Here is a 14,394-nt window from a genome sequence, read left to right as displayed (position 1 = left end):
TCCCGTGACCCTCACTGACCCCAGTGTCTTCCGGTGATTCTCACCGACCCCAGTGTCTTCCCGTGACCCTCACTGACCCCAGTGTCTTCTGGTGATTCTCACTGACCCCAGTGTATTTTGGTGATTTTCACTGAGCCCAGTGTCTTCTGGTGATTCTCACTGACCCCAGTGTATTTTGGTGATTTTCACTGAGCCCAGTGTCTTCCGGTGATTCTCACTGACCCCAGTGTCTTCTGGTGACCCTCACTCACTCCAGTGTCTTCTGGTGACCCTCACTGATGATTCTCACTGACCCCAGTGTCTTCCGGTGATTCTCACTGACCCCAGTGTTTTCCGGTGACCCTCACTGACCCCAGTGTCTTCCGGTGATTCTCACCGACCCCAGTGTTTTCCGGTGACCCTCACTGACCCCAGTGTATTCCGGTGACCCTCACTGACCCCAGTGTCTTCCGGTGATTCTCACCGACCCCAGTGTCTTCCGGTGATTCTCACCGACCCCAGTGTCTTCTGGTGACCCTCACTGACCCCAGTGACTTCTGGTGATTCTCACCAACCCCAGTGTCTTCTGGTGATTCTCACCAACCCCAGTGTCTTCTGGTGACCCTCACTGACCCCAGTGTCTTCTGGTGATTCACACCGACCCCAGTGTCTTCTGGTGATTCACACCGACCCCAGTGCCTTCTGGTGACCCTCACCGACCTCAGTGTCTTCTGGTGACCCTCACTGACCCCAGTGTCTTCTGGTGACCCTCACCGACCCCAGTGTCTTCTGGTGACCCTCACTGACACCAGTGTCTTCTGGTGATTCACACCGACCCCAGTGTCTTCTGGTGACCCTCACTGACCCCAGTGCCCTCTGGTGACCCTCACTGACCCCAGTGCCTTCTGGTGACCCTCACCGACCCCAGTGTCTTCTGGTGACCCTCACTGACCCCAGTGCCTTCTGGTGACCCTCAGTGACCCCAGTGTCTTCTGGTGATTCACACCGACCCCAGTGTCTTCTGGTGACCCTCACTGACCCCAGTGCCTTCTGGTGACCCTCAGTGACCCCAGTGTCTTCTGGTGATTCTCACTGACCCCAGTGTCTCCTGGTGATTCTCACAATCCATAGAATCTTCTACTCTCCTATGTCTTGGGTCTCCACTCTCACAGAGGCCTCTCCACTCTCTGTGTCATTGCTATGAGGCAAAGGAATAAAAAAATAAAATATAAAGTTTGTTAACCAAAAACATTCAGGAGCAATAAAACTTTAATCTGGACTCTAATCTAATCTTATTCATAGTAAAACTTTATTTCTAAACTTAATAAGAGCACATGCACAGGACAACCAGATCAGTCTCTTCCTTTCTCTTTTTCATCACCAAACATAAAAATGTTGTCTACTGTGATCATACTATGTACCTACAAGTGGATGAGCACAGCTTTCTCCAAAAACCTCTTAATCATTTTCTCAATCGCCCAGCTCATCCAATTTTAGGCAGCTTTGATCTGGAACGTACATACATAAAACAAGCATGAATGTGGAAGGTTTACTGGGAATTGTACTGCACAGCACACCATGTACTCCAATGGCAAAAGTGCCATTTTGTTTTTTAATGTTATGCAGGGGCGTCGGACTGGAGGTAAAACCAGTACTGATTACCAGGGCCCCAAAGGAAGAGAGGGCCCTTGAAAATCTGGAATGTATATTTTCAAGGGGGGTATTAGGACTGCCTATTCATAGGGCCCGTGATCTTAAACAACTTCAGAAAATAATTGAATATAGGTCAGATTCTTTCAGAAACATCTGCAAAAACAATATGTACATACTTTTACTTAAAACACATTTTACAAGACACAAAGGCAAACAACAGAAATAAAACTATAATGGTAACACTGTACACTAAGGTTCCATTTGTTAACATTAGTTAACTATAGTTAACATTAACAATAATAATAATAATAAAAAAAAAAGTTTAATTTTAGCATTTACTGATACATTATTAAAATCAAGCTGTCTGTTAATATTTAAATTACCTGAACTAAGATGGACCAACAATGAACAGTTGTATTTTTAACATTAACGGTGATAAATAAATACTGTAACAAACATATTGCTCATTGTTAGTTAATGCTAATGCTTAATTAAGTTAAAGTTAAGGAGACCTTACTGTAAAGTGCTGAGGTCTCATCATCCATGCATAATAATCATACAATTGTCTGGATTGCTGGTTGATAAAATGACAACACTCCTCATAAAGTTACAAATGAATCAGAAAAAATACTTTATATTTCAGTCTGAAGAAAAAAGCACATACAGACTCTACACATGAAGGGAGTTATTCAGGTTTACCATGCAAATAAACTTGTTGAAGGTGAATTTGAGGAACCTGTGCCATTAAATTAATTTTGTACATATTTAATGCTGCATGTTTCTGACGTGAAGTTGAGCTTGAAGAGGACCGTCTGAGGAGTGGTGACATCAGCAACAGCTAACTCCTATCCATCAGCCAATCCCAGCTCTTCAACACACATACACACAAATCATGGGGAAACACGGACATGGTGAATAAAATGATAATGCTGGCCACCTTTTGACCATTTGGGAATTCAATTTCAGTTGTGCTTTTGTGGTTCTCATGGCTGGAAAGGATCTCAACTTTCAAAGTTTTGCGAAGATTGGGTCTAGTTCTTTCCTCAATTTAGGCAATGGTCTGAAGAACACAAATGAAACCTTAATATTTAAGCAGTAAAGAAATATAATAAATATAATTATATTCAGAATCTTAGTACATACTGTCTCACCTCCAGGTACAGTGTTTTATTTTTGCCTTCAAGTGTTGCAGTGATAGCTGGGGACTTCATTAGTCAATAAAAGAAAAAAAAAGAAAACAGTTTTAAATTCAAGTAGATTAGTATTTATAAATCATTTGCAGTGAGAGAGAGTTAATGGGAATCATGTACTTACATAGAAGCATACTCAGTCAGATAGTCCAGGACTTCTTGCAGTTTAGCAGATGGTGAAAATGGCAGTTTTTGAGGAACCCGTCTAGATGCTGAATAGTTGTCCTGTCAATCATAACAGGTAATAACAAAACAACTGCAAACATTTCACATCTTTTACTTTCAAAAAGCTCTTTTCTAAAGAGACCTTAAATGAAAGTTTGTAACTTGTGTAACAGATATAAGATTGAAAATGTCATCATTACCTTTCGCTCTGCTGTAAATGTATACAATTCAATTTTATTTAAATTAAATTCATGCATTTAGCAGATGCTTTTATCCAAAGCGACTTACAGTGCATTCAGGCTATCAATTTTTACCTATTACGTGTTCCCATGGAATCAAACCCCCAACCTTGCGCTTGATAGCACAATGCTCTACCAATTGAGCTACAGGAATACTATCTAAATGTATAAGTATACAACCCACATCATTAAAAACCAGATAGTTATTCAATGGGATATATGCACTGAAAGAAAACAGACATACGTAAATTAAGGACCATATTTTGTGACTATTAAAACATTTTTTAAATACATTTTAGAAATGGCTATATGTTTGAGGAATGAGGCTTGGTTTATAAGATCTAAATACAAAAGTAATTATTTTACTGGCCATGAAACAAACGTGAAATATTAAAAAATGACAGAGATGCAATCAAAACTTATAGATAATTCACCTTGTAGAATTTTTAAAAACTTCTGCACAAGCAGCTGAAAATGGGGGGGGGGGGATTAAAACTCAATGAATATTAGAATAAAAACTACAGGAAGAAAATAGTTGTTTCCTCTCAGGTTCAGTCCATCCCAGAGATGACTGTATTTGTGGATGCAACAGCAGGGATGATTCGTTTAACCACACCTGAAAGAAAAACATGAACATCTTAGAATTACAGTCTATAAGAAAGCACTCTTGAAGTTTCTCAGTTATATCAGTCAGCTGGCTTTACCTTGAGTGAGTCTGTAAGTGACACCAGTGATATTAAACTCAGCTGCTCTCTTTATAGACTCCTGGAACACCCACTGAACATGCTCTGGGTTTTCACTATCCAGACCAACAGCATCTGCAGACACACAACAATCGCACGACAATGTAGAGCCATTCAATTCACCTTCAAAAATGCCAGGGAAAAAACAAAAGCAGACAGTCATTTCATCGCAGCATTACGAGTAATGTATAGTTGTATGGTCACAGTAAACCCTTCATTTACAGGGATGAATGGAATTAACAGCATGTAAGTGTGAGAATACAGTACTTGTGGTGGGTAAAGCTCCAGTGTGCAGTCTATACAGGCTGTCATTCCCAGCAGGATCACTCTTGTATTCCCCTTAAAGCCCTCTGTCCCTCCATCTATCAGAGGAATGATAGAGATGGGATTCAAAACGCCATCTTCATAAGAGAGCAGTGACAACTGAAGAGAAACCACACCAACTACAGTTAAACCAAAAAACATTTGTCATGGCTTATAGCTACTGTGGCTATATATGGCATTTACTATAATGCTGCATATTCCTTTTCCATCCATCCATCGTAATATTTTAAATACTGAAAGTGTCAAAGCTGCACTAGACTAGTCAGATGTGAGCTCAAGAAGAGGGGGGCAATGAAATGAAATTTCACTTTAAAAAAGAAAATAGGTTAACCTACACTTTATTTTAAGGTGTCCTTGTTACATTGTAATTATACATTTAAGTACGGAGTAATATTCATTAACTATATGTACTTCCTATATCATAAAAAACGTGATGACGTCTTAAACAATCACAGTTAAAGGTCAGGTTTGAAAAAAAAAAGGTGATAATACCAGTTCTGTCAGAAAACAGCCCAATGTTAGACCTAATGAAAAACATCCGACTTAATTATATTGCACGACATGCATCAATGTTAAATTTCATTAGCTGCCTTGAATGTTAATAAGCCTCACAGCATCCATATTATGTGTGCTACTAATATCCTGCCCTTCACAAACTAAAAACCGATTAATCATTAGCCTCTCCTATATTGTTACTTTCTCCTCTTTGTTCACAAGTCAAACACAGGATGCATTTTTAGTCGCAGAGCAATCCTCAAACCTGCAGCCAGCTTTTAGCATTTCATCACTAACTTCTCAGTCAGCACCGTCAGTCATTTCCCTTTTCCCTAGAAAGAAGAAATGAGAGGAGCTTCAAACAAGCATCCCCGTGTACTGATGTTGTGATGAGCTCCTCTGTGCTCATTGTTCATTCAGCGGAACTTACCTTCTCGAGCTTACAGCTCTTCTCCATACACCATCCTTTCAGCGTCACATTCCTACTACCCACTTTGCGGCAGCGCAAGTGCACGTCTGTCATAGCGGAAGTGAGCATCCCTATGCACTGCTCCCTTGAAGTGTGTTCTTTGAAGGGTGTAGGTGGCTAGGTGCATAACTGTCTCGTTTAGGCTTTTGGAACTTCTTTGGCGAGGGGAATGACTGACCAAATGTTACCTTGATAACGCTGCGCGTGCCCGCATCGCGCACTCCATCAGTTGCAAAAAAATATTTCTTCTTCTTATTATTTTTTTTATTCAAATATTGTCTAATTGTGTCTTATTTACTTATTTTTCCAACCTAAACTGCTTAAATTTGCTTACCGTCTTAAATCATGTTTCGATTACTGATGAAAATGATGTTGTGTTACATTAAAATAGACCAATTTAATTATCCTTTTCTGCTTACATTTTTATGTGAACTCGAAATCAACCCCAATGTTGCTTTAAATAGCATTGCAAGATCTCCTAACTAAAGATCACATGTTCACACACGGAAATCACTTTCGTGAAGTAAACAATATCATGTTCCCTTCGCTAACAGACTTCTGGGAGCGCTTCGTGAAGGGAGCTGTTCACTTTCGTTTGGAACGTCTCTTCACGAAGTTCCTTTTAAGGGCGCAAAAAGCCGTTTGCAATTCGCCCTGTCATAGTTCAAGTTCAAATGCTCACCTTTTACATTATGACTAACTTTCGCCACTTGGAAGAACGCTTGTAACCATAGTCTGTTTAAAAAACTTGTAACCCACTTCAGTCGTCATTTATTTGGACATTATTTTTAGTTTGTTTGCTTTTGTGTGCAATATTTAGGCATGCTGAAGCAATGAAGAACATCGCCACTGGTTTAATACACCTTTACCTGTCATCTGAAGAGAATAAAAATGGTCTAAGTAAGAACGTAAATGATGTAGCCTACAGCACATAACTATTTTATTTTTACACACTGACCATGCGGATCATAATGACTGGACTGTTTTCATTTTTTTTAATCAGAGATTTACGTTCGTTTCCTTTGTCCCAGGCCCACATTTTTCAGTGTAAAAAAAAAACAAAACAAAAAACATTTCAGTTAATAAAATGTTTTAACCATTCAAACTAAGGTAATCCTAACATGTAAAAACATTAGCCATTTATATAAGCCAATAATCATTGTGAAAATATTTTATATGGAAAATTACATTATTTTGCATAATAACTGCTAAATAAATTGTTTGTTTTTATCTTTCAGATGTGCTTTCAGACATGCTTTTTCAGTCTTTCAGTATTTCTGATATTCTTGTTAAGATTAATAAAAACCCTTTTTTGTAAAAAAAAAAGACCAAAAGAAAAAAAAGTAGTGTAAATATTAAATATAATGTATAGCGGTATATATATATATACGGTATATGAAATGCACTTACATGGAAACAAACATTAGTTATATCAAGATGAGTATTGAACTATGATGTATAACATATGATTATTATTGTAATGCGTGCTAGATGGGGGAAGATTATTTTATTTTATTTTAAAGTTCCAGATTAATGTTTACAAGAACTGCAAACCCAGAAACATGAATTCAAAATAGCTAAATTTATTACACAATAAGACACAGTCTATATTAGACACAATTCTGTTTATGTCTATCATAATGCAGATTTTTAAACTATCCTTCATTTTTATTCACTCTTCTTCAAAACTGGTTCCATTTCACACAGAATGTCAAAGCTAATTTATGACCAGAAAAACAACCCCATTCAGAAATATGTTGTTACAATTGTTATTACACAATATAAATATAACCAGGTAAACTGAAACCTTCAAAGTTCAACGCCCTTAAGAACTTAGCTATATTTTAATTACATCATCATAGGACACATTTTTTTCATAATCTCTTTTAATTATCAAGGTTATTATTTTTAATTCTCAAATAATAATATTCAAATAATTTCATGCCTATCCTTTGCTAGATTTCCAAATACCATCAGAGTTAAATCTTCATTGGTTCAATATGAATCTACCAGTGAGGGGAACATTTTCACACTGTCTCAGTAGCAATGGTTTAAAGTGTTTTCCTTTTAGCTGTGAGAAAATGTTTTTGTACCCTCAACCCTCTGACAAGCACTTCTCTATTTCCAGCAATGTGCAGCTAGTCTGGTGTTTGACCCAGACTAGTATAAGCACTTATTACTGAACTAATAAACATGAAAATCTGGAACGATTAGGCAATGTTCACACTCTTTGTGTTTTTTAATAACATGGCTGATGAGCAAGTCAAATGTCTCTGAAATAAAACATTACACACCTGTTGCCTCCATTCCTCAGCAATCTCAGTTTCCCTAACCCCCTTTAAATCAGAATGAATGTGCATAAATGCCTTTGACTCTGGTGATATTGGATACACCCCTAAAAGTTGAATATGTTTATTACACAGATTGAACGAGTCTAGCTTCACTATTGCACAGTAATAACATTATCAGACTAAACAGGATTTGGAAATAGTTTTAATAAATTAATCTAATCAACTGATTAACCATCTTTCTATGTGAATGAGTGGGTAGTAAAGGACTGTTGCTGATTGCGGTCATCCAATCCAGGTTTGCAGCGATTTTGTGTTCTTCAGACTCCCATCCCACTTTTACTCATAAAAGACTCCTGGCTGGGAGGCCAGGCAGCAGATAATTAGTTAGCTTCTATTCGACAGCAGGCTTAACCAGGTCAATTCGGCCTGTGGATACTTCAACATTTTCTACCCACACAGACCAACGCGTTGTGCAAACAGATGCTTTAGATCGCACACAGTTTGGGCCTCTTTAGTGCAGTTTGCATTGCATTCGAGTAGTTTCGCACAGCTCCGTGCTACAGAAAGATCTTCCCAGCAGCAGACACCTGGACTTCAGCTGCAAAAAGCTAGCACTGCAAGCCAGCACATTGGTTTTCAAATTAAACTGCAGGTTGGAATAGCAAAGTCTCTTAATCTGTGTGCGGAATGGCGAGACCTTCAAGGTAAGCGCGTTTCGTCTGTCGTCTCCTGCTCTACAGCAATCGCGGTTTCGCACATGATGCGATCTGTTTGTGGGTCTCTCCATGTTTGCTAAATGCTAAATGGCTAACCAGCGTTTTTCTGCGCGTGTTTACATTGCAGTCCAAAACAGCCGAAATCACACTTTAACACGTAGATTTCCATCTCTTTATACATGTTTAGATTTATTTTCATTGAAAACATGACTGCATCGGTCTCGGCATCCCCAGACTTACGTATGCTAACCGCAAGCAGATAAAAGCTGGATAGTAGTTCACGCTGATGACTAATTACGTTACTGTTATACAAAAACAAGCAGCTAGCCATTATTGCCCCCCACCCCAAACAAACAACAACAACAAAACATTCGCTTTACAATTACCTCGTCATTTAGCGAAAGTGTGGTGTACTAATAAGCTATTACGGTGAAAGTTTCACGTGTTTTCCTCAGTTAGCCCCGTGAGCATTAGTGTTAGTTCAGCGGCGCGCGCGTGTTTGAGCAGCGCAATGCGCGCCATTACTTCACATGCACGACTTGAGCCATTTCTCCTGCAAACTTGTTTGTAATGAATGCACTTTAGGGTTTGATCTGTCTTCAATCAACAATTAAGGCCCCTAGGTAATTAATAAACTTGTTTACGTTTCGCGATAAACATATATTTAAATGCACCCTTGTTGTTTTCGTAGCGTTGATATGAACCAGCGAGCTCAAGTGACGTTAACACTGGCAACATGCTGTTTATCATCTGTCAGACTCCAGGAGCTCGGGAAGGAATGTCGGACGCGTCGGTATAAGTTATGGACTGAGGGGGTCCTCCTGTGGGCAGTGGATATAAGCTGACCCCCAGGGCCTGTAGTTCAGTGCCCCTCTGCGAACACAAACACTGATGCTATTGGCAATTAACCTACTCCAACATGGCACCCCTGGCTCCTCTGCCCCTTCAGTCAAGCTGCACAGCTTTTAAATAAAAGGAGTGACAGCTCTGTTGCTATATGGAGGATGAATACAACTTTTCAGTAATAATATATCCGCAACCATTTAAAATATTTATTACAGATTCGATGCGATTAAGCTTTTTAGAGAGAAGTTCTGCTGCATTCAGATCAGGTTGTTTTTTAAGGTGCAATAACCTGCATTTGTTTCCTGCCAAAGCTAAATGTTTTATCGTTCATCTCGCATTAAAAAGTACATTTGAAATGTACATCATTCATTAGTATTTTATGTTTATTTACATTGCATCGAAGCATATATATGCATTAATATTGTGCCATAGATTAAAGACCCCTGTTGTGAACTGATTTTTAGGTCATAGATGATAAATGATTTATAAACATATTCTGCTGCATGTTTGTTTGTTATCTTGTGGGTCACTTACTTGTCCTTTCATGTTCTTTTGTGCACAGGAATAAAAGGGTTGTTGACTATGCACAATTCCAGGAGTCTGACGATGCAGGTAAACTCCTCTAATGCAAATATCCTGTTCCATACGTCATCCTTCTGTCCCACTGTACAGGGTTCCCACAGTCACAGTCAGGAAATAACAGGAGATTTTTAAGTGTTTTGCTCCAGGTTTGGAAAAGTCATAAAAAAGTGCTTAAAATAAAACACGAATGGAAAATGAGTCCTAATGTTAAATAATGACACCGTGCTGTATTAATGGTTTAGAAGATGCAGTGTTTTGAAGTCATGCTGTTTCCTAACCTGATTCAACTGAATGATTTCATACAGATGAGGAATATGGAAGAGAATCGGCTCGACCTGAGAAAATCTCTGTGAAACGCAGGTCAGTCTGTTTGAATTATTATCACATTTTTAAATAGTAAATATGTAGCATCTCTACGAAAGAAATGATAAATAGTGGTTGTAAAAGTGTGATATTTCAGTTTAAGCACCACTGTCATATTTGCATGCATTTGTTTTAGCGCTCCTCCATTTGGAATGTTATTTATGAGCTGCATACATATTCATTAGCATGTTTTATTTTATTTAGATTAATGGTGTCTTTATTTTGTCTGAATTATTTTATATACCCTTGAAAATAAATGCTGTATCTCTTCTTATGTAGTGATGATTCTCGAATCAAGGACCGCAAGAGTAAGTACATTTTTATTTTACTTAATTATAATTTTTTTTACTATTATTTCCCATCAGGATTTTATATTCAAATATTTTATTTAAAAATATTTTTTTATTCGGTTGTCGAATATTCTGACACATTATCTCATATTCCAGAGGATTGTAGTGATGATGACAATGACTATGGGGAGGATGAGGAAGAGGAGGATGATGCTGGTGACAGTGATTTTGATGCTAAAGAGGCCAGCAGAGGGAGACAGGCAACAGCTAAACGAAAAAGGCCTGCAGGTATTACCAATATAAACACTGAAGGACAGCTTCATTCATTCATTACATGAAGTCAGTCAGTCATTTCTGACATCTTGGATGGGTTAAGCTACTTTCTGCCTTATAATGTTCTTAAATATGAACTTCTTCATTAAATATTCAATATATTATATGAAATATAAACATAAACCTAAAATCTAAGTAAAATGAAAATAATGACTTGTATTTTTCAAGTCTGTATTATTTTAGAATCATTGAGATACTTTTGTATTTTTTAAAACCGTTTTGTGTGTTTTTTCTGTTTTTCGTTTTTCGAGTTAAAGTTGTAGCAATTATGTTTTGTTTTTGTTATTTTTTTAATAAGATTTTAATATGTCTATAGTGTATATATATCTACTTGGCTTTAGTTTGAATTATTATTAGCACATCACATCAAGTTAAACTAAATGAAAATAAGAAATGTTGTTTTGGCAACAAGAATCTTTTATTATTTTATTGTTTTAGTTTACTATATTAAATATGGTGGCAATTAAGCAAATATTGCTTAAAACTCTTTCTGAGTTAATTATTCAAATAGTAAACAGTAAAGATTTTAACATCCCAAATAAGTGAAATATAGATTTGTTTGACTAGTAGTGTATAATGTTAAAAATAAACATTATCTTTTCATTTCTATGTAATATGTATTAGAAATAATAGTTAAATGTCATGTATTTCTTCATTCGCTCTTAATGCTGTTAAAATGCAATTTTGTCAGTCTGCCCTCAGCTGTAATGTTGCCAATTGAATTAATTTGCTTTTATTCACTTAACCGCACTAAACCTCAGTAACATTTTCATGCTTGTTTACGCATTTTGCATGCTAATGCATATTTTCCTAAATTTCAGATTGTGTTAATTAACCATGCACCTGCTCTTTGCCGCACAGATGACAGTGATGATGATGGTAAGGTTGTGAGGAAGAAGGGTCGTCAGGTGCGTCAGGCTGCCACTAAAGCTGCATCCAAACAGAGGGAGATTCTCCTTGGGGATGGAGGCAGTGAGGATGAGGAGGAAAAGAAAGAGGAGGAGGAAGACGACAGTGATGTTTACACTGGGGGTATGAGGAGTATTATGTTAAGAAGAACACTGACCTGCACATTTTAGCAAACAGTTAAATACTTGCTGATTTCATTTATACTTCCCTCTTCTCCTCATAGAAGATTCAGGCAGTGATGAAGACTTCACGGTGGAGGATGACGATGATGACAGCGATTATGGCCGTCCGAAACGGAAGAACTCAAAAGTGAGCAGGAGAAGCAAAGACAAGAAATCCCCTAAACCCAAGATAAGGGCTTCAGGTAAAGCCACCCATAATCCTACCATCAGAAAGGTCGACTGTAATACCTTCAAAATGAATCACTTCCACAGTTACAGTAATGACATCAATTATCTGTTTGCAGCGACCCGAGGGCCCAAGAAGAGGAGAGGAAAACGTCAGACGAAGGTGAAGAGAGTTGTGAAGAAGGCCTCGCCTAAAGCCGAAGATGAAGAGATCGAGAGCAACAAGGAGGAGGAGGAAGAGGACGAGGCACAGGAGGAAAACCAAAAGGAGTCGTCTGCCCCCAAGAAGACGCAGGATGACGAAAGCGGCGCCGAAGGAGAGGAAAACACTGATAACGGAGAAAAGGTGGAGGAAGAGGAGGAGAAGGAGAAGGAGAATGAGAATGAGAAAGAGGCAAAGGACGATGTTTCTGAGGAGGAAGCTCCATCAGGTGAAGACTGAGCTCTTTCGCCTGCTGGAGAACATGTCTGTTATCTTTTTTCTTAACGAGGAGCATTAGAATTTATTTCCCACAATACTCAAAGAGTGTTTCGGATGTTTGTCATGTTTCTCTCAGCTTGTAAATACCATATCTCCAAACGAAATCTGTAAAGTATCATCAGACCCATCTTAAATCTGTACGGTTTGGCCTAATCCTGAAACGCGGTCTTTCATATGAATATTTATCAATGTTTCAATTATAGCTTTGCGACATTTTTGCCGAAACCGTTTTGGTACAGTTGACCTTCAATGTATAATAAAGGACGAAGATTATTTGCCCGGGGAAAAATTGTATTTGAAAAGAACATATCTGCTTGTTTATTCCCAAACAAACCATTTTTTGTCACTTTTAATGTACATGATCTCAGCCCAGCTTTGTTGACCGGTGAAACCACAGGCTTATAATGAGCATATACGCTTGTCTTCATGAGCTGCACTGGATTGTTGTGGCTGCAGTTCAGTCATATGATTTCCTTGCTACATCAACTGTACGTTACATAGCTGTAGTACGCTACTTTCTCCCACTTTCCGTGCAGTTACTTCTTGATTCAGTCTAGTAAATCAGCTTTTTTCCGTCTGAGCATTTGAACTAAGATGACTTTTTCTATGGTTGTATTGAACCTCTTTTATGGTTGGCATGCTTTCATGTACGTGGTGCGAAGTACGTCGGTGGGCGGAGTCTCAGGCTCGGAGTGATGTCAGAAGTGAAAAGCTAGTGAAAACCTTAATATTGACCTCTGTGATGCTTCATGTGTGCATTTTTTAAAGAATATTTTGATGCTTATAGATGCCTTTTTAAATGAGCGGTCCGTTGAGCCATTAGAATGGTAAAAACGAGCCGAATTCAGTGCACACCATCCATAGCTTTCTCAGCTGCATATGACTATTTTTATTGCTTGTATCTCCATCCTAATCTGTAGCTTTTCAGTCTATATCATAATTTATCCAAAATAAATGTATGTTTTAATTACGCTATTCTGATTTTTGTAAAAATTTGTTTTACAAGGAAAGAATAAAATGTATCTTTAAAGAAATCTAGTAGTTGATGACTTGTCCTTCACTTTTTTTATGGCATGCCATGAACTTCTGTAAGTTGGAAATGGAAGAGATCGTTATAATGTTTTAATTATCATCTTTCTGATTGAAGACTGAAGTTTTGTTTTGTTTCTTAGAGGTGTTCTTACAGGATGGAAGACTGTTTTGTGTTTGTACAGTCCTTAAGGTATCTTACATGCTGTCTTCTATAGCCAACACTGTACATCCCAGGACAGCTGAATATAGTCAACAGTCACACATCCAGTCAAAGCAATAGCTTGAAAATAATGGCACTTTTTCTTTTACTAAGTTGCAAAGATCTTTCTGGAAGAGTCATAGCTAAGCAAAATGTAGCTTTTATACAAATATAAAAGTGTGGAAAAGACTCATTTGTCACATTTACCATTGTTCGGTATATTTCCGTGGACAAAACCCAGTCATTTCAAAAGGAGTTCAGGTGATTTGTGATTTTACATGAGAGCTTAAGATTTCCAAGATTTTGCAGTGGATTCAAGTTGGTCAGGCAGATCCATGTCATTGACCACCTGACAGCAACTTCTGTGTGAGCTGTGCTTCATGCTTCATTACACAACTAAATCAAAACAAGGGGAGAAATGAGCACAACATGGCCACGATTTACTAAAATGAGATAACTACTGAGATAAAATGAGGTGAATGAAGTCTCGGGAACATGGCGGCAGTTTAACAGAAACAGTAATTATTAATGTATGTTTTCATGTGAATACAGTAAAATAATCATGAACCTTCCAGCCCAAGATCAGTTTAACCAATATAAAAAAAATATAAATATATATTTTTTTAATGACTAGGAATATTCTATGATTTCTTCTTCAGGTTTGAGAATTATTAATTGATAGTTTAATATGGTATTTGATTTGGTGCAAATTATTTTCAGTCTTGGTTAAAGTACAAAAATGTATGCA

General features: G+C 37.8%; 1 protein-coding gene and 1 pseudogene across 2 annotated transcripts; one reads left to right on the top strand and one right to left on the bottom strand.

Moving 5' to 3' along the window:
• Nucleotides 1-2,208: 2,208 nt before the first annotated feature.
• Nucleotides 2,209-5,311, bottom strand: LOC113094701 (NEDD8-activating enzyme E1 catalytic subunit-like; annotated as a pseudogene).
• Nucleotides 5,312-7,874: 2,563 nt separating this feature from the next.
• On the top strand, nucleotides 7,875-13,390 carry LOC113094659 (nuclear ubiquitous casein and cyclin-dependent kinase substrate 1-like). Of its 2 annotated transcripts, none has more exons than XM_026260234.1 (8): nucleotides 7,875-8,252; nucleotides 9,673-9,722; nucleotides 9,998-10,052; nucleotides 10,335-10,363; nucleotides 10,502-10,633; nucleotides 11,540-11,710; nucleotides 11,814-11,951; nucleotides 12,054-13,390. In XM_026260234.1, the coding sequence occupies exons 1-8, from the start codon at nucleotides 8,236-8,238 to the stop codon at nucleotides 12,374-12,376; spliced, it is 915 nt and encodes a 304-aa protein (XP_026116019.1). In that variant the 5' UTR covers nucleotides 7,875-8,235; the 3' UTR covers nucleotides 12,377-13,390. The 2 variants fall into 2 exon arrangements, with proteins under 2 accessions (XP_026116019.1, XP_026116018.1); XM_026260233.1 differs by having other exon boundaries at nucleotides 7,878-8,252; nucleotides 11,811-11,951.
• Nucleotides 13,391-14,394: the final 1,004 nt, after the last annotated feature.

Source organism: Carassius auratus, unplaced genomic scaffold (assembly GCF_003368295.1).
Source record: "Carassius auratus strain Wakin unplaced genomic scaffold, ASM336829v1 scaf_tig00215416, whole genome shotgun sequence".
In the NCBI taxonomy this organism is placed as follows: domain Eukaryota; kingdom Metazoa; phylum Chordata; class Actinopteri; order Cypriniformes; family Cyprinidae; genus Carassius; species Carassius auratus.
This window is presented reverse-complemented; position numbering and strand designations above follow the sequence as displayed.